The sequence below is a fragment of the Pomacea canaliculata genome, linkage group LG5 (assembly GCF_003073045.1).
Source record: "Pomacea canaliculata isolate SZHN2017 linkage group LG5, ASM307304v1, whole genome shotgun sequence".
NCBI lineage: Eukaryota > Metazoa > Mollusca > Gastropoda > Architaenioglossa > Ampullariidae > Pomacea > Pomacea canaliculata.
The window spans coordinates 22,437,003-22,462,591 of record NC_037594.1 but is presented as its reverse complement, the minus strand read 5'-3'; the positions used below and the strand labels follow the sequence as shown (position 1 = coordinate 22,462,591).

General features: G+C 38.5%; 3 protein-coding genes and 1 non-coding gene across 7 annotated transcripts; 1 reads left to right on the top strand and 3 right to left on the bottom strand.

Annotated features, from left to right (window-relative positions):
• The first annotated feature begins 105 nt into the window (after positions 1-105).
• On the top strand, positions 106-7,814 carry LOC112563693 (tRNA pseudouridine synthase A-like). The gene is made up of 16 exons (XM_025237942.1): positions 106-551; positions 933-1,004; positions 1,689-1,786; positions 2,556-2,649; positions 2,958-3,026; positions 3,298-3,364; positions 3,590-3,690; positions 4,634-4,661; positions 4,824-4,902; positions 5,228-5,273; positions 5,490-5,583; positions 5,877-5,992; positions 6,539-6,613; positions 6,851-6,921; positions 7,142-7,280; positions 7,494-7,814. The coding sequence occupies exons 1-16, from the start codon at positions 471-473 to the stop codon at positions 7,602-7,604; spliced, it is 1,341 nt and encodes a 446-aa protein (XP_025093727.1). The 5' UTR covers positions 106-470; the 3' UTR covers positions 7,605-7,814.
• Positions 7,815-7,816: 2 nt separating this feature from the next.
• Positions 7,817-11,510, bottom strand: LOC112563692. Its single transcript, XM_025237941.1, is given in 8 exon segments — positions 7,817-8,429; positions 8,706-8,853; positions 8,957-9,103; positions 9,105-9,143; positions 9,610-9,812; positions 10,296-10,497; positions 10,500-10,734; positions 11,040-11,510. Coding segments are annotated over 8 exon segments (1,368 nt in total). The 5' UTR covers positions 11,195-11,510; the 3' UTR covers positions 7,817-8,190.
• A 571-nt stretch (positions 11,511-12,081) lies between these two features.
• On the bottom strand, positions 12,082-19,197 carry LOC112563697 (transcription factor Adf-1-like). Of its 4 annotated transcripts, XM_025237949.1 has the most exons (5): positions 17,296-17,415; positions 16,922-17,115; positions 15,366-15,525; positions 13,829-13,918; positions 12,082-13,232 (listed from the first exon to the last, which is right to left on the bottom strand). In XM_025237949.1, exons 2-5 carry the CDS (start codon positions 17,025-17,027, stop codon positions 12,854-12,856), a joined length of 735 nt encoding a protein of 244 aa, XP_025093734.1. In that variant the 5' UTR covers positions 17,028-17,115; positions 17,296-17,415; the 3' UTR covers positions 12,082-12,853. The 4 variants fall into 4 exon arrangements, with proteins under 4 accessions (XP_025093734.1, XP_025093730.1, XP_025093732.1 ...); XM_025237945.1 differs by lacking the exons at positions 16,922-17,115; positions 17,296-17,415 and adding an exon at positions 18,874-19,197; XM_025237947.1 differs by lacking the exons at positions 16,922-17,115; positions 17,296-17,415 and adding an exon at positions 18,886-19,195.
• A 5,236-nt stretch (positions 19,198-24,433) lies between these two features.
• On the bottom strand, positions 24,434-24,506 carry Trnat-ugu. Its single transcript has one exon. It is a non-coding gene; the product is annotated as a tRNA-Thr (tRNA).
• Between the last annotated feature and the right edge of the window lie 1,083 nt (positions 24,507-25,589).

The following is a 25,589-nucleotide window of genomic DNA, read 5'->3' as shown; positions in this document are numbered from 1 at the left end:
ATGATTGTATACAAAAAGTTCACCTTGCCTACGATTGATTAAGGCATTTTTTATTAACATTTTATCAAGCTTATTACATTTTACATTTTATTACATTAACTTACGTCGAAGGCGTCCGGGAACATTCGAAAGTGCGAGTTGAACTGGTACGTCGAGTACCGAGGGACGGTGACTTCGACGAAATTAACCACGTGTGCGTCGTAATTTTCACTTTCTCATGATTTTCTTTTATGGAAAGGTGGGCTGCAAGCTTGACACTAATTTGCGACAACTTGGATACAGCACTTCGGGGATGTAACTACCGAAACAAAGACTGCAGTCAACACTGGCCTCACGTCGGCTGCCATCTTGAAGCTCTTCCGGTTACTTTGCTCGCTTCGCCAAATGCTTGATTCCCTACGGCTGGCCCCGATGCAACACGCCACAGTCACATCTTGACATCCCACCATTTAATTTTAGTCATTGTTTTGATGCTGAAAAGAGTGTTGGCTGCATTCTCCAAGAGATTAAAGAATCTTGGAATGGCCGAAATGAGAGTAACACAATCAGAGGTGAGTGGCTGTCTAGCATTTATCGTCTTAGCCATGTGAAGTAAAACACACATGAATAGAGACTCAGAGTTACAGTGATACCCTAATGCAATGTAATGCCTATACCTGTGGCATTTTAAAAGTGCTTATAATTTATTAACCGTTCTACAAGTGAGACAAATTCATTATGTATTTTTAAGAACATCTTAATTGAAAGGTAAAAAATAATCTTCTTGATACCTCATTATTACAAGACTTTTTTTTTTTACATTACAGATATCTTAAAAGTGTTTCTGTTCATGTGATTGTGACTAAGGTACATATCAATCGTAAGCAAAATTAAATGAAACTATTTTTCTTTGTCCTTTTAAAAAAAATTAACACTCAAGACTTGGATTCCAGGTGATTACCGAGAAAAGGCCACTTGAGGACTCTGGTGAAAGTGAAGCTGTAACAAAGAAAGCTAAGTCTGAGGTTGTATAAACATTTCTGTTGATAACATGGTTTTATATTTATTTTTAGTGTTGTACTGCTTTACTATAATTACAGTCCACAGAATGCTACTCCTTTTTCGATTCTCCACCTCTTTTTCATTTATTTCTACTTCCTTTCTCGTCTTCCTCAGAATCACGGCACTCTTAGTTCTTGCTACCTGACTCCCTTTTTCTTTTTTTATATTTTTATATTTTATTTTTTGATAGATGTAAAAGTACTGTATTTTGCATTTTTTCTTATTTTCCATAGCTATCAAGAGTACAATACTGTGTATATGCTTTCAGACTGTTTGGGTGCACAGATACTCATATGCATGCACAAAGTAAAGTTCATAGTCCTTTTGTATTTTTTGCATTTCTGTTTACTTCTTTTTCATTGTTTCACCCTTAAAGACATAAACAGCATATGTGGCAATGTACACACACATATGCATGCAAAAATCACACGTTGCTGAGACATGTTGCTTTATTTATATCTGATAGAATGTCTTGCCAAGAAAAGTTTTCTTTGTTTACACTAGCTGTGTTACTCTTGCCATGGTTTCTTTTATTACGGTCTTGCTTGGTCTAAGTGGACCAGAGCATGGTGTGTGTTCCACCAATCAGATGCCTTTTTTTTTAGACTCTTTTAAGTTGATGATAAATGCTAAATCCTTATGTCCAGGTTCCAGCTCTTGGTCAAGGTCGCCCAAACAAGAAGCACAAGGTTGCACTTCTTTTAGCATACTGTGGAGCAGGCTACTACGGCATCCAATTCCAGAAGTACGATGAACATATTCAGAAATCAGAAGAATCACAAACATGCCTGATAATCATTAAACCATGAATTTTCAAATTGAAGCATGCATACAAGATAAAGCAGTATGCATACTTAAAGACCCACTAGTGCAAACAAATTTATTTTAAATATTAGTGGGAGTTGTTTATCAGAAGATGCCTGTTCTCAAAATTTGAGCTATTAACCATGCTAGGAAAATAAAAGATGTTAAATACTTGCATGCATTAAAGTGATCAAATCCATGCTGTATAAACACATGAATATATTCTTAAAGGTTATAGGCAATGGGAAAATTGGGTTGGGGTTTATGCATGTAAGGGATATTTACATGACTGACATAGTTTGAGGAATATGACCTCTTTTTATGTACAAAAGGTTTGTATCTTGCATACAGAAGATGGTTATTTACTCAGATTTGGGAAAATAGTATTGTTTACTCCTTGTGGGAGTTGAAAACTTTTATTAAAAGGAAAGATAGCAAACCCGAACGTTTGAGTGGAAATAATTGAGAATATCAATATGCATCATTTAAGCCTAATTTGTTGGCTGACTTGCCTTTTCCTTTAAAACCAAATTGAAATGGTCAGTTTTTGGCTAGAATAGCAGTTTACAAAGGCTCCAAAAGACCATTATAGATTTATTAAAATTAATGCAGATCAATCTGTTGTGATTTATCATTTTGTGTGTTTGTTGTTATTCTCCTCATATTCATGGAAAAAACCTAGACTTTAGCAGAGAACATCTTACTTTCAGGGGTAATGAATTCAAGACCATTGAGAGTGAGCTGATGAGGGCTCTGGTGCAAGCTGGTGCCATACCGCAAGAACATGCAGACACACCACAACAGGTATGCACTTTTTTGTTTTGTTTTAAGAAATGTTCAAAACATAAAGTACTATTTGCTTCCTTTTGATAGAAACACAATTAAATAAAAAGTATGTAGCATGTTGTCAGTCTGGTAGTACACTTCAGTCCTCATAAATTCTTGTGCAAGAGTCAATCTGAGCTAATGCTAAAGAAAAGAAAAGCCATCAAAGAGTATACTGATGTGAAAATCTAGCCTAAAAGAAAGATGATTATTATAATGATAATCACTGATTGAGCTATTTCTTCTTGTAAAAAGATTTGCTAAGAAGTTTTTTTTTTTTAAACCAGATGTGTTTTCAGAGAGCTGCTCGCACAGATAAAAACGTGTCAGCTATTGGAAATGTAGTATCCTTGAAGATAAGTATATATATATATGTAAGCATTGAACATACATGGCTAACCCTGGGTTACAAAAATCTCTTTTTATAGTTTGTAGTAAAATAAATTTAATAACATGTTCCAATATTTTCATTTATGTTTACATAATACCATTAGCACACTGCTGAAAAAAAGTAAACTTCATGGAGAAGTTAGTTTTATGAATTTTTAACTTGTAGCTATTTTTGCATAATATTAAGAAATCATCGATACAGCCAGAAATTTATGGTGTTTTGTTTTTCTTTTATAAATGATAGTAACAGAAAACTGCATAGAAAAAATCAATTCACACCTTCCACCAGAAATACAAGTCATAGGTAAGTATTTATAATAACAGAAGTGAAATTACATACATCGTTAAGTTAAAGAGGCCCTTGTCGGAATGTTAATGATGTTTGATCTTGAAGAGTCATTTTAATATTCCTTCCCACTATCATAAACAATTTATAATGTTTAAAATTCAGCTTTTTAAAAAAATTTTAAATAGAAATGATAAGCTTAAGTCTTTCTTGCCATGCTAAGGTGTGTTCTGTGGTTGGCAGCATGTCGCCGCACAACTCGAGGATTTGACAGCAAGAATTACTGCTCAGCTCGCACATATAAGTATATGCTTCCCACATACTCCTTTGCCCCCATTGAAAAGGTGAGAAAAAGAAATTTAGAGAATAAAAATTAATCTTGTCAAAATATTTGTTGGTTTTTAAAGGTATCTTTGAAAGTTTGAATTATTATGGTGTCTTTTACTAGTGTTTTCATTTTCTTTGCAACCACTATGTGGTAAACAGATTTTAATAATAATAGGATTTGTGTCTCATTTCCCACACAGAGAGGAGCTCAGTGTGCTTTACAAGAGATGGGGGAGTAGCGAATGAGATAGAGATGAACAGCACAGTCAAAAATAACATACATAAACTCACAGTTAACAGTCTTAAGAATATAAAGGAACACAGAGATAAATAAGTATACAAGAACAGTCAGGGTAGACCAATTACCAAAAGGTAAGTTAAAGTCCAGACCAGAAAGCATGTAGCATCCCACCTGTATGAAGAGACAGTGGCAGGGCATTCCAAATACTTGGGTCAGAGAAAGAAAGAGAGTGACAACCAAACTTCTCCAGTCTGATACAAAAGACAGTGAGAAAATTGGTTTGGGCATAGCAGATAGACCCACCAGGCTGGTAGGGCAACACAAACTCAGATTAGGCCATGAACAACATGATAGCAAAGTGTGGCAGCATAGAATTCAGTGCAAGCGTAAAGTGGCAGTCAGTGCAGATCAACATTCTGCTTGTGGAATACTGTGCAAGGAATGAGGAGCATTGTTCTGAGGTCTCTGGAGCTTGTTGACCCAGAGGTCAGGGAGATCTTTGAACAAAGAGTTAAATAGTTGAGCAGAAATGAGGTATCTGCTGTGGGTGACCTTGCACTTAAAAAAAAATTTTTGATTAAACATTTTTGACCATTGTCACTTTTTTGGGTGACTTTTTTTAAAGAATTTGATTTAAAACATGCATTGTTAAATACAAGAATATAAATGGGATCTTGCATGTGCACCGCCGTGCTAATTGTTTTTATTTATTATTACAGTTCATCACCAAAGATTACAGAATAACTGGTAGGTGTTTTGTTTTTTAAACTCCTGCTAACACTTTAGACAGTTTTTATATATTCCTCCAATCACGCTTTCTTTTACATTTTACAGTGAGTTTTGTTTGTAAATGATTTGAAATGTGTTGATGTAAGATGCTGATTTCATGATGTTGATGAAAATTTTTAGGGGATATCCTTCTGCATGTGAGAGAAATCTTGGCCATGTACAAGGGTACTCACAACTTCCACAATTTTACATCTGGCAAGTGAGTTTATCTTAGCACAATTCTTAATAAAGTTAATGACTCAAGTTGTTCATTCCATCACTTAACATGGCTAGTATACTTTTGTACTTCAAATGATCATTGACAGCTTTGTGTTTTTACTTTTATTTTGATGTTTTGATTAGCCTGTTAATTGGGTTAATTGGTAACCATAACCCTGATCCCTTTTCATTTCTGTTCCTTTGTTTAGATTTTTGTTTGGTCATTGACACATATGTTAAGCCAGTCATGAAAATAATAAAAATTCTTTTCTTTATTCTGAACATGGCATAATATGTTTATCTGATCTTTAGCTTTTCTTTTGCAGAAAACCAAATGACCCCAGTTCTAAACGTTACATCATCATGTTTGAGGTGTGTGCAAATAAAAAAATCTGTTGGATGGTGATCTAAGGAGATTAAACAAAGGGCATGTTGTTGCCCCACAATTTGTCTGTTTTTAATTTTAATTTAAATTGGAATCTCTGTTGTAGAAAACCCAAAGGTTGCTTTATCTCCGTCCTAATTTAAAAATTGTTTTTCTTTAAAAGTGGGGGAAATCAATTTTTTTAAAAACAATTTGCTTTTCAGTGTGGAGAACCTTTCGTGCGGGATGGAGTGGAATTTGTTGTGTTGACAGTTAAAGGCCAAAGTTTTATGTTGCACCACATCAGAAAAATGATTGGTATGTCTAAAAGATTTATATACAAAATAAGTCTTCCACACTGTTTCATATCATTCTTCTGTTTATTCTTTAACTTGTTTACTTTGTGGAATTTGAGTTTGCATAACTACAAGATAAAAACAAAAACTTTCAGAATGTTATGAAAAGGAGAATTATTTTCAGTAAAATCAGTAATATAAATATTGACAACTTTACAAGGTTTATTGCTTTGGCACATATTAATTAAAGCAGATGCACAGCACTTAAAAATTAAGGGTGCTCAATCCTGTCATCATAGGCCAATTTTTCTCCAGGTTTGATGATTGCAATTGTGAGAGGATGCTGTGGTGTTGATGTCCTTGAGAAATCATGGGCACCATATAGAATAGACATTCCAAAGGCACCTGGTTTAGGGTTGTTTCTTGATAAGGTATGCCAATTTTTCTATGTAGTGTGTGCATGTGTTTTTTGATCATAATTATAAATCTGTCTCGAGACGCCATTAGCAGCAAGTTAATTGCCATTAGCTTATCTTGCTGTGATGCGTACGTCAGCGCCAAGCATAATTGTGCTGATGTTTAGCATGGCTGTGACATGATGTTTGATATACGTACGCTGAATAAATTTAGGTGATTGTTTCTTAAATTTGTATTAATAGTTCCCACCTTGCCTCTTGTCAGACATGCAAGCAGGTCCCAAAGCTCAGAAAGTATGACAGTCTATGTTTCTCTCTTTATGAAATGTGTAAAGTTTGGTAATGTTAATGATGACTCAAACACAATAATTGCATTTGTGTACTTTGCATGCAATTTTGTTATGTCACCCAAATGGTACTTTGTGTTGAATCATGAGTGTTCCTGCATGTTTAGTGGTAAATGTCACACTTAAGTATCATATTGCTGAGTTAATGGAGACATTCTTTTATATCGTATCTTTAATGTCCATGTCGGCTTTAATTCATTTCTGTAATATTCAGCTGTTCTTTGATGGCTACAACAAAAAATTTGGGAAGGATGGCATACATGAACCTATGGAATGGGACGAGTACCAGGTATGTAAAGTATTGTAAGTAAATATGTATATTAAAAACTGATAAGTTTAAACTAATTGCCATTAACGGAATGAAGAAAAGTATAATTTGTCCCAGGAATCAAGATGTGCATTCCATTTGCAGTAATTCATTTTCATTTTATATCTCAATAGTTTTAGGTTTTTAGTTCCAGATTAGGGCTTAAAAGTACAGATCATTAGAGATGCAGCATCTTTGTGTTGGTTTTTATTTGTGCAGGAAGCTTTGGAGAAGTTCAAGGAAGAGCGTGTTTTGTCTCACATTTCGAAAGCAGAGAAAGACCAGGGAGTGTATCCTTAGTAGCATTTTCAAGGACTTTATCGACAGTGATGCTTAGAATTATGTTTATCTGTGGAGTTATTGTCACTAAATAATTCAGCTGTTTTATTGGCCAGAGAAACTTGTCAGATTCTTATCAAAAAAGCCAATGGAAAAGGTGCAGCTAAAATCTTTTAGATTTCTTGTGTCTTCAATAAAAACTAAAGCAAAATAAACCTTAATGTTATGAAGGATGATGCAGTGGCTGGCCACACTGCAGTATCATAAATTCGATATCATTGACCCAAAGATGGGTGCACCACTAGAAGGCGAGAAGGATCCAAATTGGTGGAGAACCAGACGATTACTGGAAGAGATGGACAAAGCCAGGGTAATAAAAAAAATGCCATAGAAGTCTGTAGCATTCTCATTTGACTTTCAAGCATTATCATGCAAAATGTTTTTCAATTAAAATTGAGGGAAGCTAAATGTTTAGGTATGCTTGTTTGAATTGGTCCTTATACTATCTTTTCAACTTTCCTAGCTTAAGACTATTATGCAGATTACTTTGTGCACAGTATTTTCACTTTTGTGTTTGCAACAGGCAAATTCCCCCTCAGACACAAAGGCTGCTCAGGAAAAGGAAGTCGAAGAAAATCAGGACCAGATGGAAGACAAAACAATGAATGATGACAACAAGCAATGTACAGAGTAAATACAATGTGGAGTGTTCTGTGAATGCAGATTTGAACAAGCAGTGAACAAACAAGCAAAACTTTTTCAGCGAATGATATACCATTATGTCAGAATGAAGTGCAGAGCAGGTCATAATATATGGTATTCCTATTTATGTGCTTTGTAGCATATACTTACTGAATGATAGCACAAGAGGAATGATCTTAGAGGAATAAAGGACACAAATGTTTCAAGTGTTCTCTTTTTTTATTAAAATGTTTTGCAAGAAACCAAGCAAATCTGATTGCTATAATTCTTTTTTAGAAGTCAAGTTTAATCCTTTAGAGGTGAAGCTGTCTACATTCTGGAGCTGTATACTGGTGCACTTTAGAGCTCACACACACAAACACGCAAATCACAAGCCTAGCTGTAATAAACTTGCACTAAAATGCAAAGTTTAACACTTCTAGCATAATTATGTTGGGATTCAATGCCGTACCCATGATATGATGGTGAAAAAATTTTACAACAGCCTGCTTCAACTTAGTTTTTACAAGAAGCTGTACATATCAGGTTAGTATTAAGGTTAAAAATCACACACTAGTGTTCTTTTCACATGAATAATTTTATTCTGCATTTGTTTTGTATGCGCGGATGACATCTCTAATAGCAGCCCTGCACACAGGACACTTTGCATTTCCCCTAGTCAGAAGGCTTTTTCCACAGAGGAAGCAGACACACATGTGACCACACTGGTACAACACACAGTCTGAATAACTGTCCATGCAGATAAGGCAGTAAGCGTCGTTGACAGGCACAGATCGGCTTGCCTGAGTTTCAACAGAAGCAGCAGCATCACCCTGACCTGTAAGAATAAAATCAGTATATTTCTATGCGTCTATAGACACCACAAACAATGCTCTTTTACTATCCTTAAAAAAGGTTAGTTTTTGACAAGTCACAAAAGCATAGACATTTGCACCTGTTATACTTAAAACTGACCACCATAGCCTTCTTCTATGTCACTAAAGACCACATTATGGTTTCACAGGTATGCTAATATGAAGAAAAATAAACCTGTCTTACTTGGATTCAGCCAATTTTGCTGACAATTAAGCAAATAAACATGTCACTAACTGACCTGTAAATGCACTTAGTGCTGCAGCCACCTCCTGTCGGATGGCACGCTGAATATCCATCTGAAGATCAAATGACAATCGGAGCATGTTCTTCATCTCTTCCATTTGGGACTTGAGACTTTGGATCTCACGGCTCATGTGCATATTTGTCTGTCGAAAATATCAAAAGGATAAATATAAATCAGCTGAACTACTGACCTGTTTGACTCGGGCCATTCTTTATAACTAGAAATTCAAGCAATGACTAAGATACCTGTGTATAAGGAACAGCAGTAGCACTGATTCCTGTGATGGATATGTTATCAGCATTGTCGTCCACAAGCCCAGGCATGATGCCAAACTGACTAAAGTCATTATGAATGTGATTCTGGGACTGAGGAATGCTGCGAACAAAATCTGGCCACTGCTTCTCCGTCGCTACCAGTGTGATGTAGATGATTCTGAAAAAAAAGGGATGTTGTATACATTGGTTATTAGTAATACTTTTCTGCAGCACATAGGCAAGAACTAGCATTTTCATTTCAATGTTAAGTAGAACTCGCTATATTTGATTTCCAAAGCTCCTTCCTCAAAACTGTAATATGACAAGGGGTCCAAGAACTGAAAAACTAAAAAATGCTCCTGTGCAACAGTTAACACTATTTGATATCATATGCAACACAGACTACTAATTTAAAAAACATAGTAGTGTAACTGGTTGTAACAAATAATGCATAGATTTTATGATAATTCTGGTATATATAAGCAGAATATTTCATCAAGCACAGAATATGTGATAAGATACCAGAAAATAATAATGTTTTGGTTCCAGTGAAAATAGTCTGCCTATCACACTTTTTGGTCAAACTATCAAGTAAATCAGATGAAAGCATAACATTATTTTGTGCAAGCAGCAGATGCCTGTACCTGGATTTGCAGCTCCATGACAGTTCTGAATTCACTGCTGAGGGCAGATGATACAAGACGACGATGGAGCAGTTCGCTTATCTCATACACCATATCTTCATGCTGAACCTGAGAAATGCTGTTCCATGCTTCTTGTTCCCTGTCTGCTGTTGCATCACCAGATGGCCATTGTAATGGTCTTGAAGTTCTTTGGAGAGTTGAAACTGATTAAAGACAAATAATTTTCATTAATATTTAAATTACTAATGACTAGCAACAGTTGGCGGGGGAAGAGTCAAGAGGGACAGCAGAGGTAAATCTGGAAATTTAATACTTGCACTGATAAGGTGCACACATTTGCTGTTCTTTCTCAATCTTATGTGTGCTCAAGCAAATGCATGCACATACACACAGACATAGCTAATCTACAACAAAACAATTAACACGAAAAAGAATTATATATAAAAATCTATTTTTAAAATTTTACTTTTTTTGTACTATAACTTTTTTTTTTATCTTTTATTTTAAATTAAATCAGTTTAGTTTTGATGTTTAAGTTGAGAAGTGTTAATGTGTTAATATTTGATTTAGGTTTCAACTCATCCTTGATGGGGAAAAAACTAAGAAATGTTAAAATATTATCTTATTTTATATATATATTATTAGAATAGCAGTGGCAACAATTCCTTCAGTTCACGTGTTCTCACCTCTGTCTTGAGTGGAAGGGGCTATGGAGACTTCACTGGCATCTGTTAAAGCAGAAGATGTAGGCCTGTCTTCTTCTGTGGTAGCAACTGTTGGCTGCGCAGATATGACTGGGTGTGAAATATTTGAAACTCTAGGTCTTTGTGAAGCACTGGCAATGCTACCCCGAATAATGTTTTCCAGGTGGCGCCTGAAGTTAGATGTTGCAGAATGGAGGACACACGGCGTTGCTCGAACACACCCTGCACCTCGACCACCACTGCTTCTGGCCTGTGCACATCCACAGCATCAACATTTGCAGGGACGTTGTCTTTGCCATGGCTGGCACCAGCTGGCTCCTGCATATGCTTGGAAATAAACTTTTCTATATTTTCTCGATTATTCTGGCCTGTTACTGGACGATCACCAAATCGTATGCGTCTCAGCTCATACATGAGGTCACTGCAGCAAAAGATGTTTAGAAGCATGCATGTATAAAGCAATTTTGTGTTTCATGTGAAAATGCATTCAAAACTGCCGTCTAGCACACTAGCATCAACTTTTTGTGAAAATGTCTCGATATATCTTTGTTCCCCCTTTGAAGCATCGTACATATTTTCCCCCCTAAACTACATCACAGTAACCCAGAACTCACGAGTGAGACCCCAAAAACAACCAAGCAGAGAAACATACTGAGTGATAATGACAAGTGTAATGCCCCCAAGTCATTAAATCACTTTCAGCTAGATCAAAACACACTCAAGTACCTGCGCTGTTGCTGCAGGAATCTATCGAGATCTGAACTCTTCGGAACACTGCCATCTTCTGAGTCCATCGCCGCGTTTGTGGTAGAATCTACCTTTCTTACGACGACTGGAGCTATATCGCCGACGGCTCCTGAATTGTGAAATTCAGCCATCATGTAGACGTTAAATACATACGCTTACTACAGTAGTTATTATTAGTAGGTTGACTCAGTTCTTAGAACTGGGTTATTTTTAGAAACTGACGTGAGCTAGTATAAATTTCGGGTAGATTATTTCATATAGTTTTTAATAGAATTTTTTTGAAGCAAGTCTTTTCCAGTTTTAATATACAAGAAGAGAACAGTTTATTAGGTAAATATGGTCGTACTAGAAAGAGCATTATTTTGGGCCTAGCAAGCCAGTATGTTACCTCCCCTTACCCCTTAGACAAAATTTACCTGCTTATAATTATTCCTGTGTCAAAGAGAAAAAAAATCCTCCTGAGTTTTTTGTTTTAAGCATCAAAAGTTCTATCATTTTTGATGTGTTAGTGAAGTACATTATAAAGTGCTAGATGTGGATGAGAATTCAAATTACAAGAAAACATTTTATAGAAAAATGTCACAGTGGGCTTTTATACTGTAAACAGCTAGTTTAGGAGTCTAGCACATCATGCAAACTTGCATTTGTTCTTTTCTCTGCGAAATCTTGAAATGCGATGAAAATATATACTATTACTCCTAGCATCAATGAGCATATTAGTATACATGAAATGGCTCATTAGTAAGTATAAACATGCACACATTGTTTTATTGCTGTATCCAATAAAATCTTTCTTTCTGAAGGTAGATTCCTTGGCTGTAGGTGCAATGAATTTTTAATGATTCACAATGTCTACAGGATTGTACATGGAATGTGGAGCCTAAGCATCTTCTTTCACCAACTCCTTTCTGCTCTAAAGCCAAGTGCACTTTAACCAGAGTATGACACCTATTCAATGTCGGAAAGAAACAAAATAGACCCTTCACTGCCAAATGACAAAAGTGCACAGGCAAAGGCACACTGACTAGACATAAAATAGAAAATTTTAATTTTATTAACAATTGTATAAATACTCAATAGATGACAAACATATTGGGCAATCAAACAGTACAGGTATTTTTGTTTCTTAAATGCAAATGAGACATATTTATTCAGGTGATGAATCCACTCCATTTTTTTACACCACAATTATTCTTTGTATCCTAGAAGGATATTTAAATAATGTCACTAAGGCCTTCCTCTGATGAATGGTGAAATAAATCTGGAACTGTGATAGGGAAATACCAGTTTTAATTAAAAAAAGAAATCACAATGGAAATAGTTTTTCTGCATGAAATAATAGCAACCATTTTCACAATTAAAATAACACTGTAAGCTTTTCAGCATAGCATAAAGGCATTGTATCCATTCTAACTAGTTTCAATAGCAGTCTACACAATTAACTCTGGAATGATTCGAGATGGGCAGTCTACCTGTACCATCACACAGGCCCATGCTACATAGTGTTTCAAATATTTGAAAGCAAAGACCAGCCAAGCATAATAATGTTGCAAATTTTAAATGTTACAATTGCCTTTAAGTTCCAGAATACTTAATTCAAAGACAATGGCTGTAGAGTTTATCACTGGAATTTAAATGCCTTTTTTTGTAAACTGTTACAAGACTTTGCTTCTTGACTACCCAAGAGGAAAGAAAAGAATGTATCACGAATAAATGCCAACATATTTCAATTGTAAATTTCTGCAATAGCAGTGTTCATTATATCTGTAGCCTGATGTTTTCCCTCCTCTTCATTATGAGGCTGATCTGAGGCACATGATATAAGTGCATGCTGGTCCTTCAGCTGGACGTTGCTGAAGTGGAATGTCACTTGCCACTGTGGAAGAATCTCTAAAATGCTGATGAGATGGAAGGGGTGTAATAGGGATAGGTGGTAGTTCTGGGTTCTCAGCATTCACAAAAAGCTGTGTTATCTGAAGCTGCAGGAAAGATCTTGTCTGGAATGGCAGTTTTTTGGCTCGGAGAGCACAGCTTTTGAAAAATGCATCTTCAGGGTATCCTACTGCTTGAGAGCCTTCAATTATCTGGTCAACAGATGTAGTGCTGTTTCTGGGTACTGCTCTGAAGCTGTATGATGAGAGGGCTGCAGACCATGAAGAATACTGTCTTTCTCTAGGGGTAAAAAAAAATAAATAAAACCACAAAGCAGTTACAACAAAAGAAAACTACAAGGAAGAGAACAAAACATGAAGTTTTTTGTGATACTTTTACAAGGAAAAATTCTACAACGACCTTTGAAATAGATAATAATAAAAAGCGATACAAAGAATAACATGCATACAATCATACACATACTCCAAGAGAACATAGAAATGTATACATTGCCACAAAAAGGAAATGGATGATTATTCAAGAAAAAGCCAGATAAAAGATACGGATTCTTGAAATTTGAAAGTGAAGCACAGGTGGATTGCACCGAGCACCGAACTACAGAAACTCAGGGCAACAAAACAGAAGGAACAGTTTTTAAAGGATTTCCGATTACTGTTTGAGACCATAAGGAGTGTTTGGGAAAGGGGGAGTATGGGTGGGTGTTTGTATATGTGGGTTTTCAAACCCCATCCAGCTGTGCTGATGAAATAATCTAGACTCAAAAGCATGCTGTAACTTATGAAAATCCATCATGGTTTATTGCAGGACTAAAGACAAAGTTTTACTACAGAACTATCAGTTAACAAAAGAAAATAAAATCAAAGAAGTGTTCTTACCTGTCAAGTTCTGAGTCCATGTCTTCTTTGTCACTAGATTTGTGACTTGCAGTATCATCCTCTGCAGTTGCTGGAGTGCTAGTATCTATGCTGGAATAAAGCAAAGCCAAGAAATGAGCTTGTCCAGTTATGAAGAACACAAAAACATACACTCTCTCTCTCTCACATACTAATAGTGAAGCCTCTAAAAGAGTTCTTCCATGACCCATCCCCTTTATTCCTGTAGTCTCTTTAGCCATGGTGCTCTTACTAAGTATTATGCTTGAGGGGTATCATCTGTAACCTTTGGCACATGAAATGTCTGCACATTATACCAATGCAACAGGGTGCAAGAACTCGTACACAAAAAGAAATTATACAGATGGGGTAGTGTGAGACTAGAGAAAAGTCAGATGGTCAGGCTTTGGAGAAACAGTAACACCAAGGTCACAAGCACTTGTACAGTGGAGAGGAAACCAATCATGAGTATGGGGTGGGCTTCCTCATATGTAGGGAAGTGGTCGGAGCAGTCATCAGCTGTACTCCCATCTCTGGCAGGTTGATTTCAATCCACATCCCTCCGGGCCTAACAATGTCACCATCACCCAACTTAAGGCCCCAACTGCCACACATAATGACCACGAAGTTGAAGAGTTCTATGAAAAGCTAGAAAGAATCCTAAATGTATCACCTAAGAAAAATATCCTTGTGCTTGGTGATTGAAATTCCAAGATTGGCCCAACTATGGGCACAAATGGTTGGCAAAAGTATTGAGGATAGCAGCATGGCACTCCCCAGATGGTTGAATTTATAATCAGACTGACTACTGACTACTGCAAAGATGTATTAAATCCAACCTTTTAACAAGGCTGAAGGTGACTCATCCAACCTTCCATATTCACTTTGACTTGGAGAAGCTTTGAGACTCCAAAGCTGCAGAAAACTTCCAGCTTAAGATGTAGACAAATTCACTGCCCTCAAGAAAGTCATCTGTGATGTTAATACCTTTGCTGGGAACATCAAAGATGTACTACTGTTAACAGCCAAAGAAGTGCTAGGGAGGCAGAAAAAGAAACGGCCTTGGATCATAAATGATGTTCTAGATCTTTGTGACTAAAGGAGGACACACTGGTAATGAAGACCTTCACCAAGAGGGTCTCAGCAGCAAACCTCAGTCATTAATGATTGCAATAGCCACCATCTCACAAAAAAGCAAAGATGTACTAAACTGAGGACTGAAAACAACCCATACAACTCTCAAATGAAAACCAACTCCAACATCCTTCAAGGCAGTCAGATTACAATTAGCAACACTGTATACCTCCTAGTCCTATGGGAAGAGTGAGAGAGCCATATGCTGTCCAAATCAGCCAATATCACTCAAAGGATGCATGATAATGATGATTTATGGATTATGTTAGTCTTAAAAATACTTTAAAACAACCTTTATGGTTAAGGTTGTTAAGGTATTTTTAATGGTGAGGAATGCAAGAATTTAAAAAAAAAATTCAATATAGACCAAGACTTTTTTCTTTACCCCCCCCTTTTTTTTTTTTACCTTTTTGTGTCAAGATAAGGATCCAAAAACTGCATCATTCTACTCCACCTCCACTTAATTTTCTTCCGTGCTCCTAAAGCACTTCTGTACTTTCGTTGCTCTTTCTTTCTTTTCTGATATGTGTCCCGTAAGTTTTTCCATTTTTTCTTCCATGCTTCACCTGGAATGCAAAATATTATCAAATGTTATTTGATAACATCAGATTTTCTGACTAAATCATGAATAGCATATATCAAAGATTTGATGTCTTCTAGTATTCCAGCAAACAGCAAAATTGATGATAATGGGCTATTCATATGTAGGGAATGATGGAATCATATCAGTTTAATGAAATTGTGTATGTTAATTTAATAATATGTTAATTTGTATAGTGCAATATCTTGACCAATAGACAAGCTTACTGCACTGAACAAGATCCACAAAATAGTCACAAAGATGTTGAATGGAGAACAATGTGAAGACTCCCTGCATTCTAGCAGAAAAGGGCAATCACTGCAAATTTCATAGTGGTGACTCCAGAAAACAAGGATTAGAGTAATTAATTTAGGTTAGAGTAATTTAGACTAAACAGAAATTTGAATTTTGTAAAATGAAATGTTTTTGATATTCTGTGTTAGGTGTTCCAAAAACATCCTACATAAAAGAGTACATGTTGGGAATATGTAAAATTATAATCTCTTGCTAAATTTTTGCTTAGCCTGGGCACAACTTTTTTTAAAACATTTAAACAAGGGATTCCTGATCTGCAAATATGATAATCTACAGCTACCGACTCTAATTTCCAAATCAAAATGTACTAAGTACAGCGTTTTGGCACTTAACTTCGGGTTTTTAAATGTGTATTTAAAGGGCAGTTACTCATTTTAGTTTTTTAACTTAACAATTATATTCCAATTTGTGCTGTACATGAAAGACTAATGAACTGCACGACACTTGTGGAAAGAAACACAAACAACTGCAAATGGAAAACAATATAGCAAACATGAATAAAGATACAGAACTGAGGTGTGAGCAGAACAGTACACTTGATTATGAAATTTTTCTTAAAGAGGTGGGTTTTGAGGCAGACATGAAAACTTCAAACGTAGACACAGTTTTGCAAACAGTAATCCAAGTTGGTACACTCTCCCTGCATTTACAGAGCATACTTATTCTTATAATGTGACTGTCAAAAAGAACATGCTTTAATGACAATACTACAGTGCTCTTTCCCTAATTTTTTTCTCTTCATATGTTTTATAATAAGATGACGTTAATTTTCTTTTTTATTTTGTAGCTCTACTTCTTTTGCAACCTTATTACATAATTATCAACAATTCTCATTCAGCACAGTTACTCAGTAAATTGGATTCACATTTTTGCACACTTTACTACTTTTACAATCTTTTTCATGCATGCAGACAAATTAACTGAAAAAAGAGTCTTCAAAAAGAATGCTAGTGCGATTTTTAATATTTCTTGTTTTTATTCGACTTTTACTCTCAATGATAAATCTATAAATGTCCTAAAATCAGTTTAAGAGTTAGTTTAGTACACTCTGATGTTTGGAAACTGACCGCTTCGCCTATCTGGGAGCACTGTCAACAAGGATGATGGAGCGGACAATGATATCAAAAGCTGCATCAACAAGGCCAGGCATGCTTTCAACAGCCTACACCCCATCTGGAACTCCCGAGCATTATCCTTCAGCAGTCAGACCTTGCATCTTCAGCACCAATGTGAAGGCAGTCCTACTGTATGGTTCTGAAACCTGACGAGTGACAAACACCATCAACAACAAGCTCCAGACCTTTACCAACCGATACCTACGCCATAATCTGGGAATAAGATGGCCCGAAAAGATCTCCAACAGCAGCCTGTGGAAAAGAACCAACCAGAATGCCACTAGCCATGACATAAAAAAGCGCAAATGGGGATGGATAGGACACACCCTGCCAAACTAGCTGACACCATTCATTGCTAGGCTGGCACTTGACTGGAACCGTCAGGGGAAGAGAAGAGTTGGGAGACCGAAGCAGACTTGGAAAAAAACCAGCAGATAGCGAGGCAAAGGACATCGGAACCACATGAGCCCAACTGAGTGGGGATGCCCGAAACCGTGTCTGTTGGCGAGGTGTTGTTGCGGCTCTATGCTCCTCGATGAGTAACAAGGAATAGCTAAACTCTAATGCTATTTCAATAATCGCTGCTTTGGAGTGAATGGTTCATTTCTAGAGCTCAAACGCCGTCCGCGAATTTTATTTCGATTTCTTTGGCGGCCAGTAGCAACATCCAATCAGATAATTTACAATTTTAACTGTGCTGTGCGTAAACCGGAATTGTCTTAAGGTACGTCTGCTACTCGCAACGACTCAAGAGCTATATAGGTGGACATATAGACACTATAATTGGGGGGGGGTTATAAAATTTCAGGCAGCATTCTTCGGACTCCATTAGCATCAGTTTTACAACCAAAAGACTTAAATTTTTATCGGTGATCCACGCTAATTAAAATCATTATGAAAACATGTTAATGACGACAAAATCGGATTTCTCCTTATCTCTGCCATAAAAGCCCTATACCTCTTCATAAGGATTATAATTATTTTAATAAACGAGTGAACTCTTCCGCTTATTTCTCGGTTCTTTATCTTCACCCGTACACTTTAATTATGTTTGACCTGGTGTCATCGGTCTGCTGCCGCTTGTGTTTCTTTAATCGTTGTATGGTTGACCATATATCTGGATTCATTTATAATCTTTCGTGTACATGGCAATTAGTTCACCTCTACGCTGGAAAATGTGCTCAACAAAAAAAGAATTATCATTCTGTCGTTTTTATAACACTAGCATCCTCCCGCGTTATTAAAGCTACAGTGTGTCATTTCAAAAATTACCATCACAAACATGATCTCCCATATAAGATAACATATTTTAAGTGGGTCTAAGATATATAGTAATTATATAAATTAAATACGTTCATTCCATTATATGCTGCTATAGCACATCCATCTCTTTCGTGTGCCCACTGACCTATATTAGGTGTGTTTTCTAAGATGCCGAAATCATATTTAAAAGCTGTAAATGGAGTGATATCTTTTTTTTTTGCACTTTCATAAGTGAAAATTATATTCATTTCCCATCTGTCTTCAGCAGTTCAAGACAGATGATACAAAATGCATTTTGAAATCATATAATCATTATAAAATCGGGAATCAGTTCAGAAAAACCCTTTGTGACAATTCCAGCAACTTTTTGCTAAAATGTCGTCTTTTAAGTAGGTTCGCGACGTGCCACTTAAAGGTATTTGCGTAACTATGGCAACTTGAATATTAATTAGATACGCGCGGGGATCCTCTGAGGCTCGAACTTGCAATCCGCCAGTGGGAGTCCGCCCAGTAAGTGGCATAGCTTATTTGCATGCGCGAGGATTATGAGGCGGCAAAGGCTGCCTCCACATCTAAACCTGAAAGGGAGGGGAGAGTTATGAAAGACTTTTAGTTGTAAGTTCTTGATTAGATCGACTTACTTTTATACTTACCATCTAGATCACGTCTCCCCATTTCTTTTGCAATACTTTTCCAAGCGGTTTGCACAAGCTGTGTGTCTTTGTGTCCCTCGTGTGAGGCATCATACAAAAACTCATGCATACGGACAAGTTCTATAAGCTTTTCATAATCTGCCGTCTCCAGGGTCGTACGCATTTTGACACAGTGTGATTAAAAAAAAAAATAAAGCCCGTTGAAGCTCTCTCAAAAACTTAAATCTGTTCACTACGTTCACTATCCGCTGCGGAACCTGAGCGGCAGCAGTAATTTCACTACAGGAAGCGGAACTCGACCGCTTTGCTACCGCGTGCCGCATCGCCTCCGCGCCGTTGCTTCTCCGCGCGTATGAATACATAAATATCTGTTTATACTGTTTCGATTTTTACCGCTGCAGCCACCGCGTCTGTGCCGCGTGTTGGATGTGTAGTTGAAAGCACTTAAACTTCGCTGTAAAAAGATATAATTTTAAGTTTTTGTGTTATCCTACAATGATCACACTTGAATACTGAACAGGATTTTCTATAGAATTTTAAGGAGAAATGCCCAGTAGCCGTGCAACCCTCGAACATACTTGCAGGGACCCTTTTTCCGCTTGTCGCGTCCCTCTCAGGGTGTTTCGAGTCTGGTCTTTCAGAGAGTTTCACCAAGATCGGGATTTCTGTGGTGTTTGTAACTGTAACTCTTAATTTAACATCTTAATCCGCGAAAGATGCTCCACTACATCATTTTCAATTTTTGACTATTGTTATTAGTTGAAATTTGAATTGATCTGGTGCTGTTGTAAGAAACAAATAGAAATTTATATTCCGTGAAATATATAGATCTGCAGAAGATTATAACAGTGTTTCAATGATTCATAAAGTACCAGACCAAAACGATATGCGAAAGCATATGGATTTGCGATTCGTAAAGGATGATGACAAGTTGCCCGACTTGAGAGTTTTATATGTAAATGAGGAAAACTGAAGTTTAAGGATCAAACTTGTAGTTCTTCTCCATGGGAAAAAAAAATCCTCATAGTGAGGATTGTTACATCAAAGGCGATGTCAAAACCTCGACAGATTAGAGGAAACGGCTATAGAGGCTAAATTAAGACAGTATAATATTAATTCATTTCCAACAGCCTATTTCAAGTATGATAAAGGTGCCTAGCAGAAGGAACAGTCATTACACAAATACAACACTGTCCTCTCTAATAATATAGGTCCATCAGCAACGCTGCTGTACTAAGTCGTTGGACTGAATATTGCCAAGACTTGGACAACTACAAGATCGAGCCAGACACCACATTCTCCAGCATCACCAGACTGGCAGAGAGACTGAGACCTGCTCCTCAATTGAGAGAAGCTATGCACAGTCTGAAGGGAGGAAAGTCACTGGTGGACAACGCACCTGCTGAGCTCTGAAGCATGGAGAGACGCAACAACCAAGGCCTTCACCACACTTCAAAAGATATGGAAGATAAGAATGGCCAAATGGGCTCAGTCTATCATCATCCCCTCCTAAGAAAGGGACCTGAGCAGTGCAGAACTACAGAACCATCAGTCTGATAAGTCACCCAAGCAAGTAATGCTCAGATCATCCTCAACCGCTAAAAACCTATTGCAGAGGAAACTGCTGAGAAGAACAGGCTGGCTTCATGGAAGAAGCACGTAGAACAGATCTTAACTGCCGTGTTATGATAGAAAACACCTGGAGCATCAACGTCAACTATACATAACTTCATCGTTTCAAAAAGCTTTTGATCGTGTCTGGCACGATGGACTCTGGCAGGTCATGAATCATTCATAGAGGAGGACTGATCCAGATGGTAGCAGCACTCTACAAGAACGCCTCCAGCGCGTACTACTCCCAACTAGGCGAGTTCTTCGCGCTGACGTCGTCCGTCAGGTGGCCTACTCTCTCCATCCTTTTAACATCTTCCTTGAAAAAATTGCAAGACACCCTTTACCTCAATCTCCATTGGTGGCAGACCCCTGTGCAACCTCCGCTTGCAGATGACATTGGACCTCATGTTTCAGGATTTGACGGACAGACTCTCCAGGCGAGCGGGGCCTATGGCATGAATAAGCTCAGAAAAGCAAAGTAATGATTATTTCCACCACCGACAGCAGCAGCAACATCGTCATGACGGCCAGAAACTGGAGAGGTCAACAGCTTCAAGTATTTGGGTGCAACTGACTAGAGATGGTTGCTGTACAGCAGAGATCCGTATCAGGATTGGTATGGCAACATCCGCAATGTCCAGGCTGGATAGGATCTGGCGAAAGCAACTCAATCAGCTTCAGTACCAAGCACAGTGTACAAGTCCCTCGTAGTTGTCAATCCTACTCTACGGCCTGCGAGACTTGGACCTGCTTGCCGCAACGGAAAAGAAGCTCCAGGCCTTTGAGAACAAGTGCTTGAGAAAGCTGCTCCGCATCTCGTACCGCGAACACAAGACCAACGCATACGTACGGAGCACCGTAACCTCCTCGTGGCCCACATGAGCCCCTTCTGGCAACAGTGAAGCGGCGCAAGCTCGCCTGGTTCGGTCACGTCACCCGCCACAACACCCTGTCCAAAGACGATCCTACAAGGAACCCTCGAAGGGAGCCGTCGTCGTGGTCGTCCGAGGAAAAGCTGGGTCAAACATTAAAGAATGGACCGAACGCGAGATGCCAGAACCTGCTCTCATCTGCTCAAGACAGTGGAAAATTCTGTCTGTTGCTGCTGCCGGACGGTCCCCCCTACGCCCGGACCGGGCATGGGACTGACCTGACCTGATCAGCACACTTTGGCAAATGTATAATAAATATTAATATTTACAAGAACTTATATTATTTATATTAATAATAAATTTATATTTATATAAGGTTTGCACAATAAATTGCCAGTGTACAGTGAGTTAACATTTATTGGAATGATTGGCTATACAGTTTTCATTTGGAAATGAAAAATAAAGTTGTTTTGATGTAATGTTTCTCTCTCTCTCTCACACACACACACACGTACGTGTCACAAAACATTTTTGATTTGCAAGAGACAGTGCAACATTTTCATCACTGTACAGCGATCGAATTTTATTTATCTTCATGGTTGCTGATGTTTTGTTGCTCCAGAAATTAGAACAGCGGTAGACGAAATAGGCCTGAGTGGAAATGGGAATTGTGGCATAACTACCAGTTCTGGTTAAATCTCTTGGCATCGTGTGGTCATGAAAAGGACCGTAAGACAGCTTTTTGTTTTGGTTTGGTTTTTTGAAAGACTTTTGAGTTTTGCTTACAGTACGACAGTGACAAGTTTACTTAATGATGGTGTTGTTCCGAGCGTTATGGTTTTTCAATCGTGTCAGGGAGGATAACCTTTGACGGTCTCCTCTTACTCTCTTTTCTTCTGTTTTGACACTTTCTGTTTTGACACTTTCGGCACGTACATATGAACCTATCTCTCCGTCTTCTGCGACGACGTCGCGGCCGGCGTCTACTCCTACGCCTACGCCTTCGCCTTCGCCTTCTCGTCCGCCTCCGCCTCCGCCTCCGCCTTCTCGTCCGCCTCCGCCTTCGCCTTCTCGACCGCCTCTGCCGCTGCCGCCGTCTGGAGCGTTGTCTGCGACATCTGGATGGTCTGCGTGGCCCCGCGCTGTATCGTCTGCTTTGCTGAAGGCCGGATTCGAAGAAGCAGTGCGCGACAGCCTGAATCTTGCCGCTGTTGATGGCACGGACCAGCGTTTGTTTGAGCTCGCTTGTCGTCACATTGGGCTCCCACTCCCGCTGCAGCAATTTTCGGATGGTCGCGAAGCTGGAGCCGTGGGGTTCGCCCAGCACGGCCACAGCCTTGACGACGGTGGCCACCGTCAGATGCCTCTGCCTCCTGTCGCTGTAACCGTGGCTGGGGCCTTCCAGCTGTGGCCTATCCTTTCCAACTTGTTCTGCTTCATGGCCATACTTGGCTTTCATGGGTGCTAGCTACCAATAGCCCGTCAACCGAAAAGCAGGCCTGGGAGCATTCGCTCCTCGCTCCATCGCTACTTCGCTTTGACTGAAAGAAAGGCTGGGTAGTTTTGACGTTGGGGCCGATGGACAGAGACGGTTGCTATGGGATTCGCTGTTCGGAGACAATAGCAACAGGACTGATGCACCGATTCTCGGACCTTCTCTTGGTCTTCTTCGGACCTTCTCTCCATCTGTATTACCTCAGTATCCATGGCGTCTCCTTGACGACTCAAACAAGTTGGAAACAGGATCGTTTTTTTTTTTTTTTTTTTTTTGGAAGGATGCCATAGCCACTGATACTGGTGTTTATTACCGATGCCAAAGAAGGAATTAAAAGTAAAATGAAACTGCTTTAAGGCTGATGGATATTACGTATTTTCAAAATAAAATATGACGTCATGACAACATTACGTCGCCAGACCTTGCTTTATTTTGTTTATATTTTTTATTTGTGGATTTGTAACGCGCAGCATTACGGCCGAGAATGCCGAGATAGGTCGCACTCTCTGCGCTGACCAGTAATGATAAAGGAAGACAATGGAAGGTTAGGCACACTTGATGCGGTGAATGCAGCCATACCATTACATGGAATTTTCGATAAGTCAGTAAAGTACTTCATCAAAAATTATCTGAAAGTTATTATGACATTTGTATGGAAGCTCATCTCGCTGTATGCCGAGACTCACTCTTGGCCTCTTGCGAAGTGATCCGCTGGGCTGCGTTGCATAGGCGGTCTTAACTCTACCTTTCGATCTACTGGACACACCTCAAATAGCTCAGAATAATGCTGCTCGTATTGTCTAAGATTGTTATTCAGGGTGCTTGCAGAGCGGTCTCTTTTCTTCCCACAAAGACAAATCACCTACGGACAACGGACGTTCTCCCTCTGTGCTGCCAAGCAGTACGTGGAACCTCCTTCCACATCACATGCGCCACTTGGACTCCAAGACTACATTAAAACGCTCTCTGAAAATATTCACAAAGTACTATCCCTGAACTACTATATTTAACTCCTTTAATACAGTCCACACATCAGAAGTGGGAAAATAGGAAGATGCTCCTACTCTAACCTCCACCTGGATTTCACTTACCATTCCTCTGCATGGTCTTTGGAGATTTCAAGCGTAACTGAAAACTCAATTAACTCTTTCAGAAATAGCAATCATAACCTAGCATTCTGTTCATTTACTCCCTTTCGTCCATAATCTTTTTGCTATGGTGTAATTTGTGTTCTTTTAATTATTTCTTGTTCTATTCGTATGGTCAACTTTCAGTTCGACACTTGTCCTTTTGCACACAGCGTTTTAAGCATGCTTCCACAGAAAATGCGTCTCCGAAAATTATTTTCAGACTGTAGTTTAAGGCTTGTCGCAGCTGTTGGGGGACGATTGTAACTATTAGAGGAGACTTTCCATCTGGAAACGGATGATAGCTTAGAGAAAGAATATTTGAAAATGAAAAGGGATAGTTGAGGATATTATTTTTTCCTTAATTTCTTTTTTGCTTACGGGGGAAAAAACCCCCATGATTACTTTGGGATACGAAAAAGAAAACCATGCCATTCGCCAGCCCCCAGGGAGGATCGAACTCCCGACCCCTGGTTTACAAGACCAGTGCTCTAACCACTGAGCTATGGAGGCTTCACGGACAGAGTGTCAAAATTGTACTATATCTTATTTGTTTTCATGTCTAACATCTAACTTCCTCTTTTCAGCTGCTGAGGTTGATAAAATAGCAAATTAATAGTTTGTAGGGACTTAATTTGATTGTTGAAATACATTGATCGAACGGATCTGAATGATAATTGACTTGAACTAGGCAAGTATGCGATCTGCATACAGACGGATAGTGCCAATTAAGATCCGTGTGTGCGCGCTCATTTTATGCATGTGAGCATGGACGTGTATATGGGGATATAAATTCGTGATGTGAGTATATACTCTTTGAGTAACAACTCTTCGGAGGTGTAGGAATTCCCTCGATGTCTCAGGCAGAACTAATGTCTCTTTATGATCTGCGCATGCGCTTTGGGTTACATACAGTTCATGAACTTCAACACTGACGGAGTGTCGTCTGCAACTTGTCATCTACAGCTGCATGGTTACAGCTAGAAGTCTGTGCTCCGACCGACTATACCGGTAATCAAAGAATGATAATCCAGTGTTAAAGACAACAAATATTAATTTACACACACATTTTGGTGGTTTAAATTTGGCTTTTAAGGGGAAACGCCTATTGGAGCCTTGGTCAAATTTTGATTATCTGCACTCCGTACGATTGCATGGCTCAGTTCTGCCAGGGATGTGTATAGGGATATTAGTTCGTGGTTCTACCATGGATGTGTAATACAAGTTCGTGGTTCTACGAAGGAGTGACTAAGAAGTCAGTTAATGAAGCTGCTCTTTGCCGATGATGTGCTCACACTGATTTAACACATATAGGTTCTGTCCACGCGATTTTCCCCCCTTACAACCTACAATTTTCTCAGACAGTTTGTCTGGGCATCCGCCTGTTAATTTTTATTGATATGTAAAACTGTACGTAATTGTGATGTGCTCTTCTGGAAGACAGCCTCGATGTCTCCGTTGCTCGGTGTTCACAGCAGAGGCTCTGATCGTTTGTCTATGGGTTAATTTGGCTTTAATCTCATTATTTATCAATAAAAGTGCACCTTAGCTCGTCTGGATGTGCTCTTTTTTGCGATATATGGAGGATAGTAATTT